The sequence below is a fragment of the Augochlora pura genome, chromosome 9, assembly GCF_028453695.1.
Source record: "Augochlora pura isolate Apur16 chromosome 9, APUR_v2.2.1, whole genome shotgun sequence".
NCBI classification, from domain to species: domain Eukaryota; kingdom Metazoa; phylum Arthropoda; class Insecta; order Hymenoptera; family Halictidae; genus Augochlora; species Augochlora pura.
In genome coordinates, this window is record NC_135780.1 from 6,181,405 (window position 1) to 6,204,709 (window position 23,305).

A 23,305-nucleotide genomic window follows, 5' to 3' on the forward strand; every position below is an offset into this window, starting at 1 on the left:
AATTTTTGTACAAACAGAGTCACGTTGTTGATACTTATAACAATTGTTTTCTTATGAAAGTTCAATTAAATTATATATTGAAATAAATGTTATGAATAAATTAACCAACTGTACCTGGAATTTTATGTTGTTGACGGTTGGTCTTTAAAATTACGTTCGCAAAAACGCAGCGATTCTATACACTCTCCTCATCCAATTACAAAATAGGTATCAAAGAAATCATTCCTCCATCAATTTTCCATAAAACCTGTGGTAGTTGTAAAAGCTTTATTTATAATTTATGTACAGTCAAATCATTTTGAACTACTTTATTTAGCCTGTAGATGTGCCAAACGTTGGTAATCCGTAGAAAAATATTCTCAGACATATGAAATTAAATTCTGAAGAAATGTTACGTTTAGAAGCGTTCTCCTTCGAATTGTCAGCTCTCTCTCCCTCTCTCATGGTTAACAAACTAACGCATGAACGTACATATATACATATATGTTTGTTTCATGGTCCATTCTCGAGGAGAATTCAGTCTGTGTATCAACGTTGGACCAGGAAATCAAAAGAAGACGAGAATTGAAAAACTGCACGAAGAACCGAAGTGTGTTACATCTATCCACATTAGTTTTTTTTTCGAAAATAGAAATACAATCGAGTCTCGATTAACGTAATCCATCGAAAACATTTACGGCTATTTAATATCACGTGGTTACGGCGCTCTCTCGTTGGGCGACTCGTGGCCGGTGTCGTTTCGATTCGACGAAACATAATCTGACATAACATAAGAGCGACTTAACACATTCAAACTATCGTTACTTGTTATGAAACTTTTACCATCGTGTATTCATCTCGATTAATGTTTCGCACTATACCATGTTAAACAAGCTACGTAATTATATCGCGTTCAGTGTGATTTTAATTAGCAAAATATAACGGACGCGATGGTAAAAGTTTCGTAACTATATCAGAACTGTTACACTGAAATTCTGACAATTATCGAGGGAATACTGTGAAACGAGCAACGAGCTCCCCATCGAGAGAACATCGTGGTACAAAAATTGTTCTTATTACTTAGACAAGTCAATTGAAGCGGATGATCTTGGAAGGACGAACGTTCTACGAATAAACAACAACGACAACGCGATATTCCCGGTTGTCGACCAGTTAGTTACATTGACGTGTCTTCGATTGATCTATCTAATAAAATGTAACGAGTCTTACGAAGAGAGTCTTCTCTAGAAACACTTTCTGCATAATGGAGTTTAGAGCACATGGGTTAATAGTAGAAAATATCGAAGCGTCCGCATGCATACTTGAAGATTGTGTACGCTGGTTTCTTTTTCCTCTAGGAAAATCGCATTCTCTCTGGGAGAGTCACGCAAGGGGGGAAATTAGGATCGTATCCCATTGGAACTTTGTTTTACACGAAGCAACGTCCTCACCAAAACCGAAGCTATTCTGCGGATCCGCGGACCAGCCGCTATCTCTCGTTCGTTTCTTTTTGTGTCTTCCCTCACGTTTAATCACCAAGTCGAACGTTTACACTTTCACGTGTTTGTTTCTTCCGTAGGTTCGCAGATATACGAATGGTGCACGAAGGTAATTTGAAACTCGAAATTCCTGTCCGGCAGTCGAGTTGGCATCCACAAAATTGTCGTCGACGTGCGTTGCGTCTTTCGACGTTCTTCGAAGAAACGTAAACGTTAAGAAGAGGAATCACAATTTATCAGCGAGCTCCGGTGTGCGGAAGTTGAAACAGTATAGGACGCCGACTCGTTCCACTGCTTGAGAAATGAGTCCACCGTCATTTCTCAATCGGAAACGTCCGTTGCGTGCACGGTCGGCGCGTTCGATTCGTTCGTTGCTTTGGAAATGGTATTTTATCGTTTTTACAGCAGTATTATTGTAACAAAGAAAACAGCAAATTTCTAACTTATTTATAGAAAGGCTTGTAAATATATCTAAAATGTTTTATATATAAATTAACCACGAGATACTCAAAATTTCAATCGTCCAAATCAAATCAAATTTAATTATTTAAAATAATCAATTCAAGTAATTTTTTAATTCAAGTAAAACTTACAAATTATATTCTTCTAAAAATGGAAGACAGATATGACTAACATTAGGAATATTGCAATAATACAAAGTAAATATTTTTAACAACTAAGAGCTGTAGACATATTGGAAATATTATACCAAAAACTTTAAACAACCAAAGCTCGTTGAAAAAAGCGAATCGAACAGACCGAGCGTGCTTACAGTTATTAAACGAAGAAAAAAAACAGCTAACTTCGATTTCTAATAACAAATACAATGGTATTGGATCAACTCCTTAGATAACAGATGAACTTTTTTTAAAACGGACGGACTAGAATCTCAACATATGCCGCCATTATTCGAGTCTACTTAGAAAGGAATGCGCGTAGCTACTACGAGGAATATCACAAAGTATTAGAAACGATATTTTTATTGTGTCAATAAACGGTTATGATGATTGTCATTCTCACAGTGTTCGGTTTTCTTAATAGTTTCGGGCGGCCACCTTTTAAACGTGCGCACGACGCTCGAAGTTAATAACTCGTTCGTATTGCTTATCATAACGTTATTGACAATACTTGTCTCACTCGAAGGATCGATTAGGAAAGGACAACGCTAAGCTTTTGGAATATTTTCGACTTGAAAGCGTAAAACGCTTTCTTTGACGTAAGTCGAAAAAGAGAAAAAAGGTTCAAACATCTTTGCTCAAAAAAAAATTTAAAATTCTACTTTTTCGACTTAACATTTACCGTGAAACCTTTAACAGTGGTTTAATGTTTCAGAATCATTCGTCATTGAGACCAGAGATCCACGACACAGTTTAGAAAATAATTCTTCGTTCAGTCAACGTTTAACAGTAATAAACCTATATTTACATTATTTAGATTCTACAATAAAAATAGATTTTTACGATAAACATGGAATCGTTGAAGAAATTGTAAAGTAGAACTTGTAAGACAACTTGAACGATTTAATCACATGTTACAGGGTCAAGCAAAATAAAAATGGAATGTAAATTTTTTTTTTCCAAATTGGAATTCAGTACGCGGAGAGTATTAATTTAACATTATATTAATTTAAAACATTAAATGGAATGTCTCAGTACTTGCGTCTTTTAAGTAAACTGCGGATCCTTTATGCAAAATAAAAATCGTCCGAGTTAATTGTAAGAAATATAAGATTGAACGATGCAACTGAAGGGCGAGGTGGCCCCATAATATTCGTCCATTTCAAAGGACCCTTTCCCTTCCGTGAATACACTGGGTGGCGACAGTCGAGAGAAATTGCTGACAGAGGTAGAAAGGATTGCTGTTAACTGCGATATAGCCGTCCTTACGGGCGACACAGAAATTACGGTAATAGATTGGAGCGAAACTGCTTCTATCTTGCCTGGGGAATGGCTGCTCGTTTGTTACTTCCCTCGCCATGGTAAAAGGAGAGTGGAAGATTAAAAGAGAAGTGCAGAATGAAACGGAATGTGTGCAAATTGATGATGGTTGTCGCCCGGCTTCCTTCTGCGGGAGAGAATAACGCGATTCGAACACGTTTGTTTCGTGAGAGGACTGCCGGAAATATAATTAGCCCTTCTTGTCGTATGCACGTGAATGAACTGTCGTATGTAACGACATTACTGTCGCGATATCCGGGAAATGGTTAAAGTATGTATAAGAATGCTAAAAATAGCTGAGACGAGGATAGACTTGTAAAGAATATTAAATGTACTATTACATATGTTTCAGGACTTATGGTCTGCAAGTTTGTGAATGAAAATGTACATTAGTCTCCACTTGACAGTATATATACAGGACAGTAAACTCGTCATTATTATGCTTCGAGAACTGCAACACGGTCTTTGCACCAAAGGTAAAAATTTCTTTCAAATCTATCATTCTAAAACTGTGTACACGAGCTTAACGACTCTGTAATACGTCTTTGTTACAGCACACGTTATCGGCAAAGCTGAAAAGCCGTGGCAATAAAACAGAACCGAAGCAACGAGCAGTTTCGAGAGACGAGGGTGATAACTCTGCAAATATGAGGGGAGAAAATGCGTTTATTAAGCGGTTGGACTACCGTGACTACTATTTTTCCTGGCTAAGTAGAAGCTTCTCGTTGAGTAAACACGCTGTCGGGTCGGTATTGCGACCGGAAACGAATACAGGGAGGATAACTGGAACAGAGGTAGACGGGAAAAGCAAACCCTCTCTGGTCGTAGAATGAAAGCTGTTTAGGGTGCGGTCTGAATTGACACGAAGTTGGAACGCGAACTTCCTATGTCCAATGTGATGATTGAGTAGAAGAGGGGACGGGGGAAGAAACTAAAATACGGCACATGGTAAACACGAGAGACGAAGCGCAAGTTAATGTTTTCGCGTGGGTCGAGGTTTCCGCTGATCGAACAAGGTAAATAAAGAATCTTATATACACGTGCACGACAATGTGAATGCGTCTCTCTTGATTAATCCGTTAGTATAGAGTATACACTATGACCGTATACACGATGATCTCACCTGAACCACGGCTTAGACAAAATTATCTAACTACTCTCCTTTGGTCTAAATAATTTGCTTTCAAGTCGCACACGTGCTCCATAATAACGCTTAGCGTTGTTCTTCGAATAAAACGGTCTCCTTCCTTCACTTAAAGGAATAAGAAGCAAAAATTGATTATTTATAACGATAATATCATATTACTAAATAGCTAGGATGGGCACAGATTTTGTTTCAATCGAAAACAACGAATGGAAACATTATTTCGACTGCTTCCTATCGAGTCTAGATATCAGCTTAATTTGCAGTCGAAATACTGATTCAATCGAAGAATAACAGGCTGTGTGTACAAACACATATCGACACCTTTCATTTACAATCAAAATCGTGCCCACCTCGGAAACGCGAGAAGGTGCGACGAACTTTTAGAAAAATCGATTGCAAAGCGTCTTTCTAAAACATATTAACTTATTATACATTATAATTTATTCATTTTTATGCCAACAGATTTCTCTGACGATTAGAAGTTTCCTTTGGCGGCATTTTATCGACAATAAACTGGAAAGTGGGTTTGCAATCGACTGTTCGATTTTTTCGCCGTTAATTATTGTGTTTCGATGGAGGGAACGCGTCGGCGAGTAATACAGGATCAATATGCCTAAGTGGCCCCCAGTAACCGTTTTAACGACCAATTGGGGCTACGGAAAAGTTATTGTGTACACGTACGTTGTGTGGCAGTAGGTATCACGGCTGTAGGAGAGTTTACTTTTGCGGTGAAATCGGCCCACGTCCACCGTTCAGCCCCCACGACTTCGCGTCGATCGACCCGTAGGGTCTCGGCTGTTTACCCCTTGATTCGCCAGCTCCCGTTCGCCTCTTCATCAATTAACAAGCCGTAGAAAGATCGTCGAGATATTACAGAACTGTCTCTGGTCCCATCTCTCTTTCTTTCTTTCTTTCTCTTTCTTGTTCTTCATGAGTATCTCAATCTTGCTGAACAGAACCGATTAGCATCGATCAAAACAAGATGCTACACAGCCGTGGGGGCTCTGGATTGTCAATGCCATTTCGCCTTCTGCGCGAATATGTCCGCCCGCAGATTCTGGGCGAAACAAATCCCTAGAATCTGAAAATAACACACTCCGTTTACTTCATCCCGATTTCTCCATTAAAGTAATCGAAGTTTTTGTCGTATGAAAATAGCCGAGACATTTCGTTGGAGGAAAATAAGATGGTTGCTAATACGATAGAGATAAGTGCAATAGTGATTCGTTTTTCCTTCATTGTAAAATTAAAGATTTTCTGGTTTTATTTTAAAGTAACAAAGTCTTGTTAATATAAGATATTTGACAAATTTTAAGACCATGGCCGATCATTTTTTTAATTCAGTGGAATTCGTTGTGCAATGAAAAATTTCTTAATAATGCGAAATTTCTTCATAATGAAAAATTTCTTAAGAATGTAAAATTTTCTTAACATTTATGGTGATTCGATCCAGTCATAAAACTTAGAAAAGGATCGTACGAATATTAAAAAACGTCGAAGTATAAAATTCCAAATTAGAACAGCGATTGACCATTTATTTTCCGCCAACTCATCAGACGAATGGAAATTATAAAATCTGTAAATTATAACATGGATATTGAAAACGAGCAAACGATTTCGATCAGTCGCATGCAACAGCTAATTGTCAAATCACGCGGCGCACACATCACATGCCTAATTGAAGCATACAAAACTATCAAAGATGGCACGAAGATTTAGCAATTAGAGATAAACTATGCCTTGTGTTAGAAAGCTGAATTGTATGAAACAGTGAATGTATTCAATTCTATTTTACAAATTGTTAAAAACTGTTGGAAGGAAACTGAAGTTATAGTTCAAGAAAAATTTAAACATATGTTTGAGTTACAATCAAATTGACCAAACTGGCGTTAATTAACTGGAATTAATAGGAGGTGAATATCTATTGTAATTAACAATTTCTATGTATAATATTCTCGTGAACATTAATACAAATTTTTGTATGGAAGTGGGGAAGACAACTCGTGTAAGTCCAGATTGTTGTAATCGTCGACTAAAAATTATTATTATTATTATTAATACTGATTAGTGTATAAAGACAGACACACGAAAAATACAAAATATTACTCGGTAATAATACGAGTATAAAATGGTAGCATAAAAATACAATCTCGACAAAAAAGTGTATAGTATATGAAATGGCGAAAATTTCAAAAGAAATCAAGATCATAATTTATTAACAGTTATGCTAGATAACTTTTAAGCTAAATTAAGATGTAATTATTAGTTTTCATTGTTCTATGAAACTTTGATCGATAAAACAGTAAAATATTAGCAGCACGCGTTTAAAATTGTCTGTAACGTTATTATGTTTAGTATTCTTTATTTATTAAATAAGGATTATTTTATCATTGATAAAAGTTTCATAGAAAATCTTTTCTTTTTAAATCTGCTTGTTGAGCCATTTCTATCTAATTTTCTAATACGAAATGGAAATTCGAGATATTCAAGGTATAGTGTTGTGTTATATTTAAACCGTGTCGAATTTCAATCAGCAGCCACGAAAGCTGTCAGTAAAGTCGAAGCGTATTTTTTTCAGGCTCGATGAAACGAACAGAATGCATATAAAATAAAGAAACGAATACCTGTGCGAATGCTGTACCAACCGCGCCAGTCGCGATCGCGAGGAGATTTCGCTCCACCCATTCTTCCCCAGCCTCAATACAACCTTTTTCATAAATCACTTTGGCAACTTCAAAGTTCTGGAAAACAAAGGCGATCGACTACTCTCTCTATCTCTCTCTCTCTCTCTTTCTCGAATCTCCCGAATAAAAATCATTATTAATCCAAAGACAAATTAGTAACAGACTGAGGTAGAAGTCATTTGAAATGTCGTACAGTTATTATCACGGTGTTTCCAATATCTAATTGTTTATAAAAAAAAAATTTATTTTACATCGTTTGAAATTATTTTAGATGATGTGACGAACTAGGTATTATAATAGATTTAAAACTAGTACCACAACTGACGTAAAATTTTATTAAATAAAATGATCGAAAATATTTCTTTTCAAATGACTTTGAGCAATGCCAATTTTTATTAAATCGTAACAGCATTGGTAAAGCCTGATTTTCCATATGTTTCGATAATTCAGATGAAATATTGTTCGCTTAATTAATTATTCAAGCATTAATTATGGACATCGAATGAACGATATATATTTATATATATCTATACAGAAATTATTTTCACGAGCACTTGTCGGCTTTCGTGTACGTAGTCGATCTATAAACAACTTCCGGCTCTCGTGTTTCAACTCGTTTCTATTATAAACTACCTTGCTATTAATGTCAATCATTTAGACGATAATAGCACTCTGGTCATTAACTATTAATGGTTTCTGTTCATGTATGGTTTCTATAAGGACCACCTTTCTCTTTAAGAATTCGTAATATATGTATAACGTCATACACGGGCCCTTTCAAATAAAAGAAAAAATTCGTTAATATCTCTTGCACAGCCCATTTTATTCCATTTCAAAATCGACCCGCCCTTACTGGAAAACCCTATATATGTACCTGACATATGCCAGTTATAGAAGACGTTCCAATGATTATTTTAATATCGGATACGAAATTACTTTTTATCGAATTCGATGGATAAGACAGAAATAAGTTCGAAGCGAATCGTGAATTCGATACAATCGAACTCATACTTACCCTTATGCGTGAACCCCAAAAACGTAAAAACGTATCCCTGATTAGTGACTGCGATAGTGTAGTATATGTGCTGGTTAATATTGTCAGCTCTCCTATGTACTTACTTGCTTCGTGTGTAGGCGCCTAGCGTTTGCTCATTTACTCAATTACAATAATGCAGATACATACTTGTCGCGGTAATATATATGTATATATATATATATGTTTACGGTTACAAGAGCAACTGAGAATCTGTTAAAAATAGTGTGCTCCAAGCGAGAATCATAAATCAAAGGTAAATTAAAGTAAATGTTCAATTAACGATTACAATCCACGTCACATTTACATGCGACAACTGCGAGCCGCCATTAAAACAGAAAATGGGTAATTGTCGGAAGTTGAAACTTTCTCGTGTCTTTAACAATATCATTCACCGGTGTTTCGTTCGTACGAAATAGTGTCACGAAAACAATTATAAATTTCCAATTAACAATTTCAATTTCTTTGTTATCTTGACTTAAATAAAAGTGTCCCATTCATGGTAATGGTCCCCATGATATCTCTCAATAATTCATGATGTCACTTGGCGAAAATTCTCTAGCGTCTTCTACAGTCAAAGAACTGATAGGGTTTTCATTCTAGTAACAACAGTCCAAGTTATCAGAAGAAGCAGCTCATAAATTAGGCGCTGCTAAGGTCACGACTGCAACACGAAACACTGAACGATTAGGTACTGTTAAAAACGCTGCCCTAACAAAGGCTTCTTTAAATTCTTAAAATCTTAGCAGAAATTATGAAAGACAAGTCTGCGATTCTCGTTTAATAAATCTGAACGCTACGAGAAGAGAAAGTTTAAACTTTCAGTTAGCAAAGGACAGTACGACATTCAGTTTAGAATCTACCTGTAAAACCATAGTGCTGACAACAGTACCAGCGACAGGTACGAGATTTAATTCTAGCCACTCCTCGCCTGCCCTTAGACAACCCCTCTCGAATATACTCCTCTCGCCAGTCTGCATTCCCCGGGGATAAACAGAAACCATTTAAAACAAACTGTGACAAATAACTTCGACCTCCGTGTTTTTACAACTACATTATTCGTGTCCCTGCGGCTGCTAGAGTAGCAACCTAACCGATACCAACTATTAATAATGTATTTTATATACGATCAGTTCGAATAATTTTAAAACTAGTAGTTAATTCCTCTAAAATTACTTTTAGAATTTCTGCGAGTAAAAATATTACGACCTTTATTTTTTAAACAGTTTCTATTCTAATTATAATGCTATTTCAAGCAGAGAAAAATATCTTAACATTGGTCTAGAGAAATGTTTTACAATTATTTGATCTGTCGTATCATTTATTTTACATCTAAATTTCTCTAACTAGATTCAAAAGAATTTCACGAACCGAAAGTGATATTTATTATATTTTTATATTACAGTGATAATTATTATTATTATATTTTTCTCGAAAGAGCTGCAATGGTAGTCCCATAGACTTTGACGATCTAAACGATCTAAAAATTACCAATCCCTCTAAGTGATATATGTTGTTGCTAGAATCAAGTCTTTAATAATCGTGTGCGACGAACTTTGATCTGTTAACGACTTGTCCTAGTAACAACGAAAATCACTGAGAGTCATTAATAACGTGGAACAGAACGGACACGTTCATGATGAAATGATCGTGAACAGATGTCGATAATAATAATAATTTAGGGGATCGTTGTTCGATAACTGCAGGCGAGTAAGTAATGCTAAGAGAATATCTAAGAAAAAGAAATTTATGTACACGATAAGTAAATCGCTAGTTCTATTTTCGACGTTAACTGTGTTACACAATTTACGAAAGAAAGTCTACTTACGTAGCTAGGTTTCCTAACGTCGTAGCCGCACTGTTTATTTTTAATGATTTCCTGGAAAAAGAACAAAAAACGTTTCAAAATTAAAAAGACATTTAAATACAAATTACAATGTAAACTCATTTAACCTACTTGCTTTGAGAGTAGCTTATATTATATTGGATTAACTTTTTATTTGAAAAACGTAAATGACTAAAACTGAGTTGAAAGATCGACTATTTTAGTTTTGTTTGAAAAGCAATTGCCACTCTCGAAGCAGGCTGTATTTATGAGTTCTAATTAGCAGAATTACATTTGGTTTTCGTTTACAACAGCTAAAAGGCACACCGCACGCTTCCCTCGAGCCAATGTCGCTCGACGAACAATTGAAATAATTGTTACGATCCCAGTCTTTAGGCCCCTCGATGCCGCAGCACTGCAACTGTAACACAAGAATTGCCTCTAACAAATCTGGTCGCAAACAATCGCAATTTAAAGACGCGTTGTTCTACTTGCAAATTAAAATTTCATCGCGGATATTAAATTTTTATTTCTAAGTATTAAAATATCAAATTTAATTTAGTAAAACTTTTATTGCGGATATTAAGGTTTTACTAAATTATTTAGATTAAATTATAAAGGTTTTACTAAAAACTTTCTTAAATTAAATTTGATATCTTTTATATTAATATAATGAAGCTTGTACGCTATTGATGCATACCCAATCCTCCTGAATCCAATCGATGAGATTCTGTTGATCGGGATCTTCTCTGTAGTGAATGATAAACGCTTGGAAACCACCAGTGGCTTGCGATTTTATCTAACAATGGAATCAAAGTGCAACCGTTTCATTGTAATAGGTGGAGAACTATTACTTGATTATTGTGATTATTATTAATAGTTAAATTATTATTAATTTAAAAATTATTATTAATAGCTTGCAACTCACCCAGTCTTTAAAGATGAAACCTAAGACGCCAGCTGCCATTTCCATTAGCAACAATAATGCCAGAAATATTGCATACTGCAACAAATGTGTACAATATTACACGATAACTAAATTTTGTTCCAACAGTCGCGGATTTGGAAAAACGAAGAAAATGTTTATAGACGAACAATGCCTCTCGATTACTTATGTTATAAATGACACGATACCACTAAGATCATGCTTCTTATATAATCATCATCTAAAAAGGTCTAATAACATCAACCATCGAGAAACATTGTGTTTTATTTGTATTATTAATATTATATTCTTTTTTGTAAATTAATATCCAGCAAAGCTGCTAGGTAAGTGGTATTGGAGTTTTGCTTCTATAATTGTAGTTAGTTAATTGATAATATAAAAGATATGACCACTTTTTATTCTTGAGACAAGTAAGATACATTTTAAAATTTTCTACGGTTATTACGGCATAGAAACATCCTAAATGTAAAATAAAAATATGCGATGGTAACATGCCTTGCATATTCGATGACTTATATCGTAGATAAAAAGATATAATTGACTATTATTCAGATAAACGATTTCTTAAACTACGAAAATTTGCAGACGCCATAAATGCGTAAAGGTCGGCGGTTCACTTGTTAAATAAAACCGCAAATTTCGATAAGTCGAGGACGTCGAACATTTTAAACGGACGTTGAAAAATTCATGGAATCAAAGAGGTCAGATATTTTCGCGCTAAAATAGACGGGTGGAGGTCGAAGAATTCGTCGGAAGAGGGGGATGATATCGTTCGTGAGCGAGAAGAAGATATTTGATGGAATAAAATGTGCATCGATCACGATGCATCGCTTGATCGGAATTCTTTTTAGTACTTACTGCAGCTAAGAGGCACGTATTTTCCCTGAGTGCACCAACACACCCCGTAAATCCAATGACAAATGTTACGGTACCTGCGGCGTAGATTGTTATTTACAAAGCATTTTTGACAAATTTCGATGGTTTCGTCGTCGTGTAAAATGGCGCACAAAAGGTTCGCGGAGGCTACGGGATCTGTAAACTTACCGACTAGAATCAGGATAAACGCTGGATCGAGCGCAACGTTCGTCAGGCGGGACAGGTTGTTGAACGTGTCCTTCTCGGCCCATGCCCACACACCCACAGCCATGATGCCCAAACCCAACCACTGAAACAACAAGACAAAGAGTTTGTTAATACGCGCGTGATTAAATTAAATTTAATTTAAATTTACTTCAATTTAAATAAAAATTATTTAAATTCAATTTGATTTACTTTAATTGAAATTTAAATTATTTAAATTAAATTGACTTAAAGTAAATTACGTCGCATACGAGTGACACTAATTTTCAACTAGCCTGCCAAATTCATTTTCGTTGCAACAAATCGTTTAAATAGTTAAAAGAGTTAATCTAATAATAATTGTGATAAATTTTAACTTTCTCTCTATGAAATCCTTTCTTTTCGTTTATTTCATAATAAAAAAACATTTAATCTGTTTCAATTACACACAGGACACTCTTAAAATGAAATTTTATTGAAATCGCTCTCTGAATTTATATTATGAATTTATATATTTATATGAGAAATAATTTAGTAAATTATTGCGATAACATCTATAGCAATTGAACAAGTTCTGCTACAAGAAAACTCGTTTATAGTATTTACTGTTTCGTGTAGATTTCGATAGAGTATCCCTGATCGAGAGAAGAAAAAATTTCATTCTTTTAAATAGTTTGTCGACAGCACCCTCTACTCCAACATTTTTTTACTTTTTCATGCTCGAGTTTGGTGAGTAATCAATACACAGTCCGCATGCGTCTAGACTTGTTTACTCTTTCCGTAGCATTACGCCGTTCTAAGGGTTTCGTTTTATCACGGTGCCAAAGAATTCTTCCTACTTATCAATGTTAAACCAACAAATATATTTTCGAACCATTAAGACCATTAATTCCTTTCTTTATAAAGCAGAAACGATTTTAGCAACACGGCCAATAAAATCGCGTGAAACGGTGTTCGATGTTTTCCCTAGCCAGCAAGAAAACTCTCTAAAATAAAATAACCACCCCTCGAAGGGTTTTGCTTTGATCGCTTCGCTCTTAACCCTTTGGCTACGGCAGACTTTGGCACGGCCGTAGTTTTTCGTTGGACATGCATTTCCGAGGAAGTATATTAAAATATTCAAAATATCGAATTCTATTACATGAAACCAATATTACTCGAAGAGAACAATAATTTTAAGCTTTTTTTAACAATATATAACATAAATATTACACAATATATAATTAATCAAATTTAATACAATATATAATTAATCGAATTTGATAATAAACGAAGTTTAATCTTGACGCCTATTGGCGTCTACGGTACCGGGAAGCCGACATGATTCGGACGCCAATAGGCGCCAACAATAGTCGAAGGGTTAATTAAGCGTGCACATGCTTACAGGTCGTAATCTCCGCTTGCTTAATTATTAATGCCTCTGTTTTAATGCCTCTCAATTATTCGAGTTGCTGCGAGGATACGTTCTCCAAGGGGGTGGCTTTTAATTCCGCGCGTAGGAGCTACTACTAAATAATGGTCTAATGGCAACGTTATCGAGGTCCCGTTGGCAAGACACACAGTGATAAATATTAGGATATATACTAGGGACATAATCCTAGTAACATGATTCATCGGCAGACACTGCCGACGACGAAGGAAGCCCGACAAAGTGTCGTGTACCAACTTAACCCTTTGCGGTCGAATGGCGCCTCTAAAAATTCTCACGCCACATTTTAAAATAATCTTCATCCAATTTGCTAATATTTAAAGAAATTATTAAGAGCCATTTATCTGTTAATAATTTTTTAAATATTAGTAAATTTGATGAAGATTATCTTGATGTTGATAATTTATGATTTTATTTTGATGAAGATAATTGAATTTTATAAAAATTGTGGAAATATCATAATTTAACAGTTAGTAGAAATTTACACGTTACAAGCTTTTGCAGCAACAATTGTGAAACTAAACGCAGCTGCCAATCGCCGATAACTAAAATAATGAAATATGTATAATATTTCAGTCTGAACAATTGCGGGCCAATTTTCCTCCCACATTTCTCGCATTAACGACAGTCGAGGAACTCTCGGCGCGCTCTCTCATGAAAATCGCGGATACGTTCTCGGAGCTTTTTGCACAGAAATCGAATCGGAAGAGAGGAGAGAAGAGGAACACGATGCAATTTAAACGGAACGGTGCTCGCGCATCCCGATAAATTGATTCGATCGCGTCGCTGGCATTATTTTTATTGACACAATTACGCGCGTCGCCCGGGCTCATCCGCCGGCGATGCAAAAAGGGGGAGCTCCGTGAGAGAGAGAGAGAGAGAGGGCAGGGTACCAGTGACAAGTTAAACGGGAACTACTTATCGCGTCTTCCATGTCACCGGATCCATCCGCGATTACTATTTTCCGCGAGCTTACGACTGCAACCGCAAAACTTATTCTCACTGGGATTATTCAAGAGAAATCGAAGACTGCTAAGGACTTTCTTTTATATATATATATATATCTGTTCCGCGAAGATTATTAATTTTATTAATTATAATTAATTTTTATTAACATAGAAGCGTGTATTTCTATCAACCCTAAACACGATTTAGGCATTTCTTATCGACCCTTTAGCGTACTTTGACGTAAGGATATTTTTGTAATAATTACGATTAATGGTTATTGGCAATCAAGATCGTTTAAACTAAAATCCAATGGTGCTATTTTAATTTTTTCTCATTTTTGTCATAACAGAGTTATGAAATTAAAAAGTCGTTTTTTTGGAATATCAGCATAAGTTTTATCACTTCGGTAGCGATAGTAAGATACGCTGCCACTAGATTGTTCGGCAACATTGCACAATATCGGTTAGGAATTTAAGGTTAACATGACTCATTAAGGGGCCATTGTGTTTCCCCAAGATCAATATTACGTCATGCATAGCACAGACGGAACCCAATTGTAACGCGGCGTGGTTTCTCTGAGGCTGCCGGATTCACGGCCTCCGGGCAGTGATTACGAGGTGTCGGGGATCTTATTCTAGCTAAAATGAATCCATTTAGACGCTGTTCTCTCTCTCTCTCTCTCTCTCTCTCTCTCTCTCTCTCTCTCTCTCTTTAGCAATGCGTGCCACTCGAAACGAAATGGTTTCTCGCGAGATTAAACGACTGTCGTCGCGACCGTGATTCAAAGACGAAACAAGAAAAAAGGCTTGGCGAAACGAATATTAAGTTGCGCTAACTAAATTTCAGCGAGAGGAAGACGCGAGAAAAGCGCGAAACTCGGCTTCTTCTATGGCAGAGGGTTGCGGTGGGGATAAAGTAATTTCCGTGACGTTCAAGCGCGCGAATGGAGGTTGAAACGTTTCTGATCGAAACCCCTCGAACGAGGGAGATTACGCGTCAATAATTATTGGCACGGTCTAATTTCGCTGGAGGAAAAAAATGCGCTGCCAGTATTCTGACGTGATAACGCACGGTTTAATAAAACAACTGTTTTCTTGGATATCGTCGACCAAAAGTTTGTAATATAGAATTGTAATTACCCCCGGGTATCAATATAATAAATAAATAAATATAATAAATAAATTTAGTCGGAAAATGTTTTCCACCGTTTTAGGTTGCTTTCGTTCCCATAGTGTGTGGGGCCTCCTCGATGGTATTACAGCGGATCTTACAAAATGCTGCGCTACCTCTATTTACAAGACAAATACGCGAAGCTTGACACAAAAACCTAAGCGGATAACCCGATTTACGATCGATCGGATAGCCTTGAACGTTAGGATCGAATTTGATCTGATGCGAGCGCAAAACTAAGTAAGCAAGCATCACGTGCCAAGTAAATCTCATTTACTTGCGAATCGATGCTTCATGTAGCGCAATTTTTTCAGTCTACATGGTAATAAGTTGTTAATATATTCTGACATAAGTCGCGGCCTTGCAGGTTTGTTAGAGCGTCTGCACAGTTTAGAAAATCAAAGAGTTGACCAATGTACAACCAGTAATCTTTTAGTTGTTAAACAAAAATTTTTATTTGACGTCACTTAAAAATTGCATCGCTGGTACTGAAACTATTTAACATTCAATTTATAATATAAATATCAATTGAGTTCGAATTGATGATGAAACGAATTAAATCGTAATGTGCACGAGCAAAGTAATCTTTTAACAATGTAAAAGTGGAATTATACATACGAAACACCTGCGTTAACATTGGTAACTGATATAACGAATGATGGGAACAACAGATAGAATTATGAATATTCAACCGGATTTCCGGTATAGCGCAATACTGAATGCGCACCGCGAGTTTTATTAACCCACGGATGGGCGGATCATTTACACAACTATACAATGGACGATGTTTAACGACCGACATTCAATTGTATTTTATAAATTTACTCGAAAGAAAATATTCGAAGTTTGTTTAATTTAATTTCCAGAAATTGAGTAACTAAATGATGACTTAAATATATTAGATAAAAATGACATAATAACCGCGTATAGAAGATTAGTATTAATATTTCTATTGTATTTATATATACATATATGAAATGTTTCGACTAAATTAGTATGTAATAATAACTCAATCAAAGATAGAGAGAATCAAAAGCCAATTTTCATATAATATAATGTCGTTTATTAACTATTAGTAATTGAACAACTATTAAATTAATATTAATATTACTAATGTTAATAAACGAAATTATAATACACGAAAATTGGCTTCTTTTGGTTCTCTTCGCCTGTGCACTCGTTACACCTTGCGTTTCGCGTCGAATTACCAAAGTTCGTTCTCATAGAAATAGGACCCTGTGCAGAAGCATCTTCGTGAGAAAGTGCAGTCCGTGATCGTGGGTCCTCCGAATACACGTGAATATCAAGTATAGCCCGTGTATGACGGGCGCGGGTGAAATACGATAGCCAGAGACGCTGCTCATTGGCTGTCAGAAATTGGTATCGACACATCTGGATAATTTCCCAGGGGCGTTAACCTATGACTTACGGGCTACTACCAGGCCGAGGTGTATCCTGACAGTGACTTATATGTATGTATACTAATATATGTTTATATATATGTATAATACTGTTTTCGTCGATGTGTGGATGCGTTCGGTCATTCCACGGCGAATCGATCAGCCAACGTCAGGAATTTTGATAGAACCGAAATACGATATCAGCTTACACGACGGTAAGGTGTTAAGTTATTCATCTCATTGGGTATTGGCTTCGCATGGAGAACATTGTGTACGTATGTAACGCCATGATTTCCCCCGGAACACCACGCATGAAAAGTTAAAACATCAATTAACCCGCGCGCGCCCCGCTCCACAGTGAATTCGTTCCCGAAAAATGAATTATTTCTTCCACGTTAACTAAAATAGAAACTGAACATAATACGCGTTATAAAAATTAAATATATACATATAATAATGTATATTATTTATTAAAAATACGCGACTAGATAACAACATACATAATTAAATACAGTAATATTTAAACAACTACTCCGTCGTAAAAGCTGTCGCGAACAGCTTTCGCGAGTTACTGTACATACACACAGAGTTGTTTCAATTACACGGTATCAGAGCAAAATTGTTAAACGATTTGAAATTTCACATCAGAGTCTCATTATGAGCGGTGCAGTGGTGCACGGAAAACGGGTGCAGGAGCCTGTGCCCGAACATTGTTTCATTTTCCTGTTGTACTTGAAATTATTCCAACTTTTCTAACAGGAGAATTACGAGAGAGACAGAGAGAGAGAGAGAGAGAGAGAGGGAGGGAGGGAGAATAATAACAGAGAAGCGGAAAGCACGAGTGGAATGATGTCGAGCGAAAAAAAGTGATTTAATACGCGATCGCAGAAGCGTGCACGGGTGTACACACCGGGGCGATGCAATTGCGTAGGTGGAAGGTCGTTCCGCGGGAACGAGAATAAAAGTTTAGAGAATATAAATCGAGAACGTGGAATAAAAGTTTTTTTCAGACGGCGTCGCTTTGTTTGGGGGATAATCGTGGCTGAAGATCGCGGTTACGCACCGTTACCCCCACCCCCAGTCAGGTATTTCCCTTTATGTCTTGCAATTTCTAATTTAAGTATACTCTAAAATGTATACAAAACAAATCTGCAAATTCGATTGTTCCGAAGAAATTGCATTTTCAGAAAATAACGCGATCGATAGGATCGCAAAGTTCCGACACGTTTTTCCGTCAAATAAAAAGGCTTCGAGCTGAAACGCGTACGAATGCACCTTGTATAAGAAAGGCTAATTGCAAGATTATAAGAGTAGGTTAAGGACTGTGCTAAGCCAGCATATAAAAATTAGTCAAAGAGATTGCAAATAAGGCTTCGGGGCCAAAGAGGATGTAGAAATGCGTTGGTAATCTGTGAGAAAATGGATAATAATGCGTGTTTGTCGACGCGTATTGACTTTCTCATTTTCTGCGAACTTCTCTTATATATTTTTTATATAAAATTAATTTCATATTATTAATTTCGCATAATATGTAATGCCACGTGGAAACGTTTAATTTTTCAAGTGAAGCATTTACAACTTCTCATACGCTTAAAATCATTCAAACAAAGCGGCACAGTAAATCAAACAATTTCAGTTATTACCACAAGTATCATAACATATTTCAATTTCATCAGGATCCCCGATCTCGGTGGCAAAAGTGGCCCGATTTACCGTGAAATGACCCGATTTGAATTTTCTATCTGGCTAACCACGGATACGAGTTCGACCGTTGAGATTTAAATTTAAATGACGCGACTCGTAACTTCAATAAATTGGAATTTAATATTCCGTGTAAATTCTGACGGAGAATTGATGATCGGGCTTCAAGGCGCCGACAGATTTTCCGTAGGCGTCGCCGAGGCATTCTTTTTTCGTTGCACGAAACAGCAATTGGACTGATTGTCTTAGAACTTCGAAGTAGGCGTATCTTGATGTCTAGATCGTTCTAAATGATCGGCTTCGTTCCACCGGACAGACACGTTGAATCACGAAACAAATGCGGTTAGAATTCTTGATAATAAATCATAAGTATTCCAAGCATTTCATTACTGAGAACCAACTATGCTGTACCTATTCTGCATGGCACTATATTTCCTACGCTCTTGCTCTTAGAAATGAAATGAAGATGTTGCCTGCATTTGAGTAAAAATCTTACAATGCCAACACGAAGGACTATTTCATGAAATTGGATAAGATTCTTAATGGAAACTGCAATATTATGTCGTCAGTCCTGTCAATCAGGAATTCGAATCACCAAATAAGGAATATTTTGCGTGAGACTAACACTCTGCATGTTAGAGCATAGCGGCGTTAATTATCTCTGATTCAGAAATTTGTGGCAGACCAATGTCGCAAGAGGATTACTGAACTTAGAGCGCCACTGATTGAGGACACGGATGCTAGAACAGCATCACAGCGCACTTACCCTCCTTACGCGTCCACGCGCATCATCCAGCCCTCCATATTTGACCCACTTTACGCGTTGCGTGCTTGCGTAATAAAAGCTCGACGCGAAAGCCACGCGCCACCGGTACGATTACGACAATTTACTTTTTAAACTTCCTTACCCTGGAAACGAGAGAGAGAGAAAGAGAGTCTTGAAGACGTCGGACGCAGCGCCATGTATCAAACGCGGCATGTATTATTAACGCGGATATTCTTTCAACCCCTTTACAGTACGATTTATTCCGTGACTGTACTTGACAACAAACCGGAGCAACATTGGCACGTGCTCTTAAAATGTTCACATTGATTTTTACCTTTATTCACTCTCAACAGATTTTTCATTCATTTCTAATAGATCCTAATAAGAAAAATGTGAGAAGTCCTCTTTTTCTAACTTATCTACGCGAATTTCTACGTTATATTAATTAGTTAACTTAATGATAACACGGATAAGAAAAAATTGGTGAATTCTTGCAAACTAATTTCTCAAATTTTAATTGCTGAATTATTTTCCCTAGACTATTGTCTAAGCTCGCTTACGCTAACATGTCGCTTCATTTAAGAACACCTGACGCTTGGACAAAGGACAGCGCGGATAGTAGAAATTAGAATGAAACAGAAGATAGCCGGCCATCGAGATCTATCAAATCTCGTAGCCGATTCGCTTTCTAAATCCTTGCGTCATCGGTGCTAGAAGTGTTGTAATCGTATAATTATCATCTGACATTCGCGTCGTAACACTTCAAAACGAGTTCATTAGCTTTTCCTCGTCTCCTCCGTATTGTGTGTCACTGTTCCACGAATCAGCGATAAAATACTGTGGCGCGCGTTGACCACAGGATTTTTAACACGAAAAGAAATAACAGGACGCACCAAATATACTTATATTTCAAGACTGTTACAAATCCATACCCTGACATTTTAAATTCTTTCAATTGTCACAGTTTAATTTATTACAAGAAATTAAATTTTGAAAAAGTATGTGGAACGGTCTTTTTTTAATCGTCTATCCTGGTAATAAAACATTACGACTTTTAGTTTAAAATTTTCGACTAACTCGATGCTCGTAAAAGCTTACTCATTATCAAAACATTGCTCCAGCCAATAACAAAAATCAAAGCAGTCGCGTTTGCTTTAAAGAAAGCAAATCTTTGCCATAGCGGTCGGTTGCACTTATTAGGAACCGGTTTCGGAGGCAACTTTTGTGACGAGATTCTTGAAACCGGTGAATAACATCAAGAAAGATCGTGACATTGAAAACAAAAATCGTATCGACCTTAAAATTAACAACGGGAATCGTGGAAACAACAGTTTTGGGATTTCAAGCCGTTCTCAACGACTTCCACGACTTGCATCCTCTACATCCGTACATTACGATCTAAAAGTTTCGAGCAGACACCGTTCGCAAATAATGCCTACGAGGTATACAGACCGTGACGCACATGTGTGCATTATGTTGCTCGCAATTGGAACACTTTACGGTGGAAACGAACTGCGTTGCAAGTCATTAGCATTGTTCACCGCAAGAATATTTGTTTTCATTACGCGAACAGCGAAAGGATTACAGTCAAGGTCGCAGAAAGAACAGATCGGATATAATTTCGTCCATTTTCTTTTTTCAAATACTCGTAACCAATCCGCGCGACTTATTCGAAGAATTTTCATTCATAACGGTAAAACAATACGGGCATAGAATAAAATATGATTCACCGATAAAAGCTTCTGCCGCACTATCCGGTTTCAGATGTCTTGTCGATAATTGACATTCGATCCTACACTCTCGCTTTACACAACGTATAATAAATTCTTAATATATTTTGGTTTTTCGTATAAATTATAGAGAGTATCTTGGAGGGGTCTGTCCTCAGCGACACCTGTCTTTTAATCGAAATAATAATTACCGAATGTTTTTCAACCCCCATCCTAACGAAAATCTTGAATGGCACGTATGTTTGTCAAAGATTAAATAGATTTGGATAAGATCATTTGTGTGGTATAAGGATAAAATATGATACGAAGCTTACTTACCCAAAACATGACATTAAATCCGAATATCACATATTTGAGGCAGCAGCTCACTTCACTGGTATCCCTTCTGTACTTCCGTACGGCAGGCATGGCTAAGACACATCTATCTATCGCTCGTACGAATCATATGTGCGCACAACACACCCAACGAAACCGAAAACCACACTGTACACACAGGAACAGAGAACGCTGGCCTCTCTTGGAGGCAAAACCTATCACAGGTGCAACGACATAGCCCACCGAAATTCAATTCTTTTCTCCTCGCGGTGCTCTTTTTCTGTGGGTTCCTTTCGTTAACTCGAGACAAGCTCTCGTCGTACGAGTCTCTTTCTTTGATCGTCGGAGCTGATCAGCTGATCAAAATAACGCATCTGTCCGGAATTATAAGAACCGTCATTGTCACATCATAGTGCATAAACACTACCCGTAGCTGGCTCGAGACTGGAGCGGATCAGGCTTTCCACTTCCACTTGCTCCCCTCTCTCCCTCCACCGAACCAAACTCGTTCGCATACCCCCCACCATCGCTCGATGGTTCGCCCTTCCACACTTCCTTCCCCCTCCCTCGAACGCCGATTTTCGTATCACTCTCGTGCTTCTTTCCCTTTCTATAGCCGGTTCTTTTCATCTTACATTCTGCGCCTCCCTCTACGCCGTCTATCCTTGTCGATTGAACCCGGGCACCACTCTCTCTCTCTCTCTCTCTCTCTCTCTCCCCTTTCAAATCTTCCTTCTTAGGTTCATCATCCGTCTATTTCCCTGTGTTCGTTCCACCTTGCACAAGTGCACGGTCTACACTTGATAGTAGAAATCTGTAACGAAACTCACTCGGTCATTTCCTTGCGTAATCGCGGGGGTAGTGATTTTCGTTTCGCGGCATATATCGATCTACCGGAGCGCTATTGTTTTATTATCTATAATGTCCACTGCTTTCTCTACATTTCTACTTTAGCTTAAGATTCTAAATTCTTAAATAATAATTAAACAATTATATATTAGCGTGAACAAGGAAAGTACTGGGGCCCGATCCCGGTTAAATAATTACTCTTCAACTTACTGTAACCAAGCTCGCTAAAACATTTAATTCAAGTCAATAATTTTATATTTAGAGATTTATTCGAATCTACATATTTCTGTTAAAATATCAATTTATACAACTACTATGTTAGGGCATATAATTTAGTTTGTTTCCTATGTTTAAATAAGGCACCGTATAATTAATCTACGTAAAATACTAGTAGCGACAAATTCAATTGTTATAAAATAAGCTTACACTTTAAACCGTGCGACTGTGTATACTTATTGTCATGTAATATTGTAGAAAATCTTTCTACACACCAAAATAAAAGGAAAATCTAGAAATATGAAATGGTTTTTGAATCATAGTAATTCAAGTACGCAACAACGTCCGACATAAATTATATCTGTTTTTATTTCTTACGTCTTGCATGGTTCATCACATTGTTTGAACTCTTTTTAACCTGAGAACTGCACGTTATTATTGGTGGGTCAGAGAAATTTCGATGTATTCATGAAAAATGAAAACTTTTTCGACAACACTGCAATATCTACTATTAAATGATACTTACATCAAATTTGAATTAAACGAAGTACATACTTTCTCGAAAAATGCAAGAATAATATCGGAGAAAAGATAAGTATTCACATCAAGAATTTTAGAGTTTCAGCGTAGAGCTCCACCAAGCGGTCAACAACAGAAATACAATAAAGAGTT

General features: G+C 36.7%; 1 protein-coding gene across 6 annotated transcripts; it reads right to left on the minus strand.

Annotated features, from left to right (window-relative positions):
• Positions 1-136: 136 nt before the first annotated feature.
• Tsp26a (Tetraspanin 26A) lies at positions 137-22,109 on the minus strand. 6 transcript variants are annotated; one of them, XR_013494831.1, is made up of 10 exons: positions 21,572-22,109; positions 12,095-12,215; positions 11,909-11,982; positions 11,033-11,107; positions 10,805-10,903; positions 10,397-10,525; positions 10,108-10,158; positions 7,187-7,303; positions 5,244-5,643; positions 137-247 (listed from the first exon to the last, which is right to left on the minus strand). XR_013494831.1 is itself a non-coding variant. In XM_078190889.1 (10 exons), exons 1-10 carry the CDS (start codon positions 21,659-21,661, stop codon positions 5,575-5,577), a joined length of 936 nt encoding a protein of 311 aa, XP_078047015.1. In that variant the 5' UTR covers positions 21,662-22,109; the 3' UTR covers positions 258-5,574. The 6 variants fall into 6 exon arrangements, 3 of the variants coding, with proteins under 3 accessions (XP_078047015.1, XP_078047013.1, XP_078047014.1); XR_013494832.1 differs by lacking the exon at positions 137-247 and adding an exon at positions 258-1,769; XR_013494830.1 differs by lacking the exon at positions 137-247 and adding an exon at positions 258-4,667.
• Positions 22,110-23,305: the final 1,196 nt, after the last annotated feature.

Bases quoted from the DNA above. Each gene is read 5' to 3' on its own strand.
- Tsp26a (XM_078190889.1), bottom strand. From the start codon at position 21,661: ATGCCTGCCGTACGGAAGTACAGAAGGGATACCAGTGAAGTGAGCTGC. The intron at 12,216-21,571 runs GTAAGTAAGCTT...TTGTTGTTTCAG, and splicing joins GATTTAATGTCATGTTTTGG to TGGTTGGGTTTGGGCATCAT. The intron at 9,254-10,107 runs GTAAGTAGACTT...CGGGGAATGCAG, and splicing joins ACGTTAGGAAACCTAGCTAC to ACTGGCGAGAGGAGTATATT.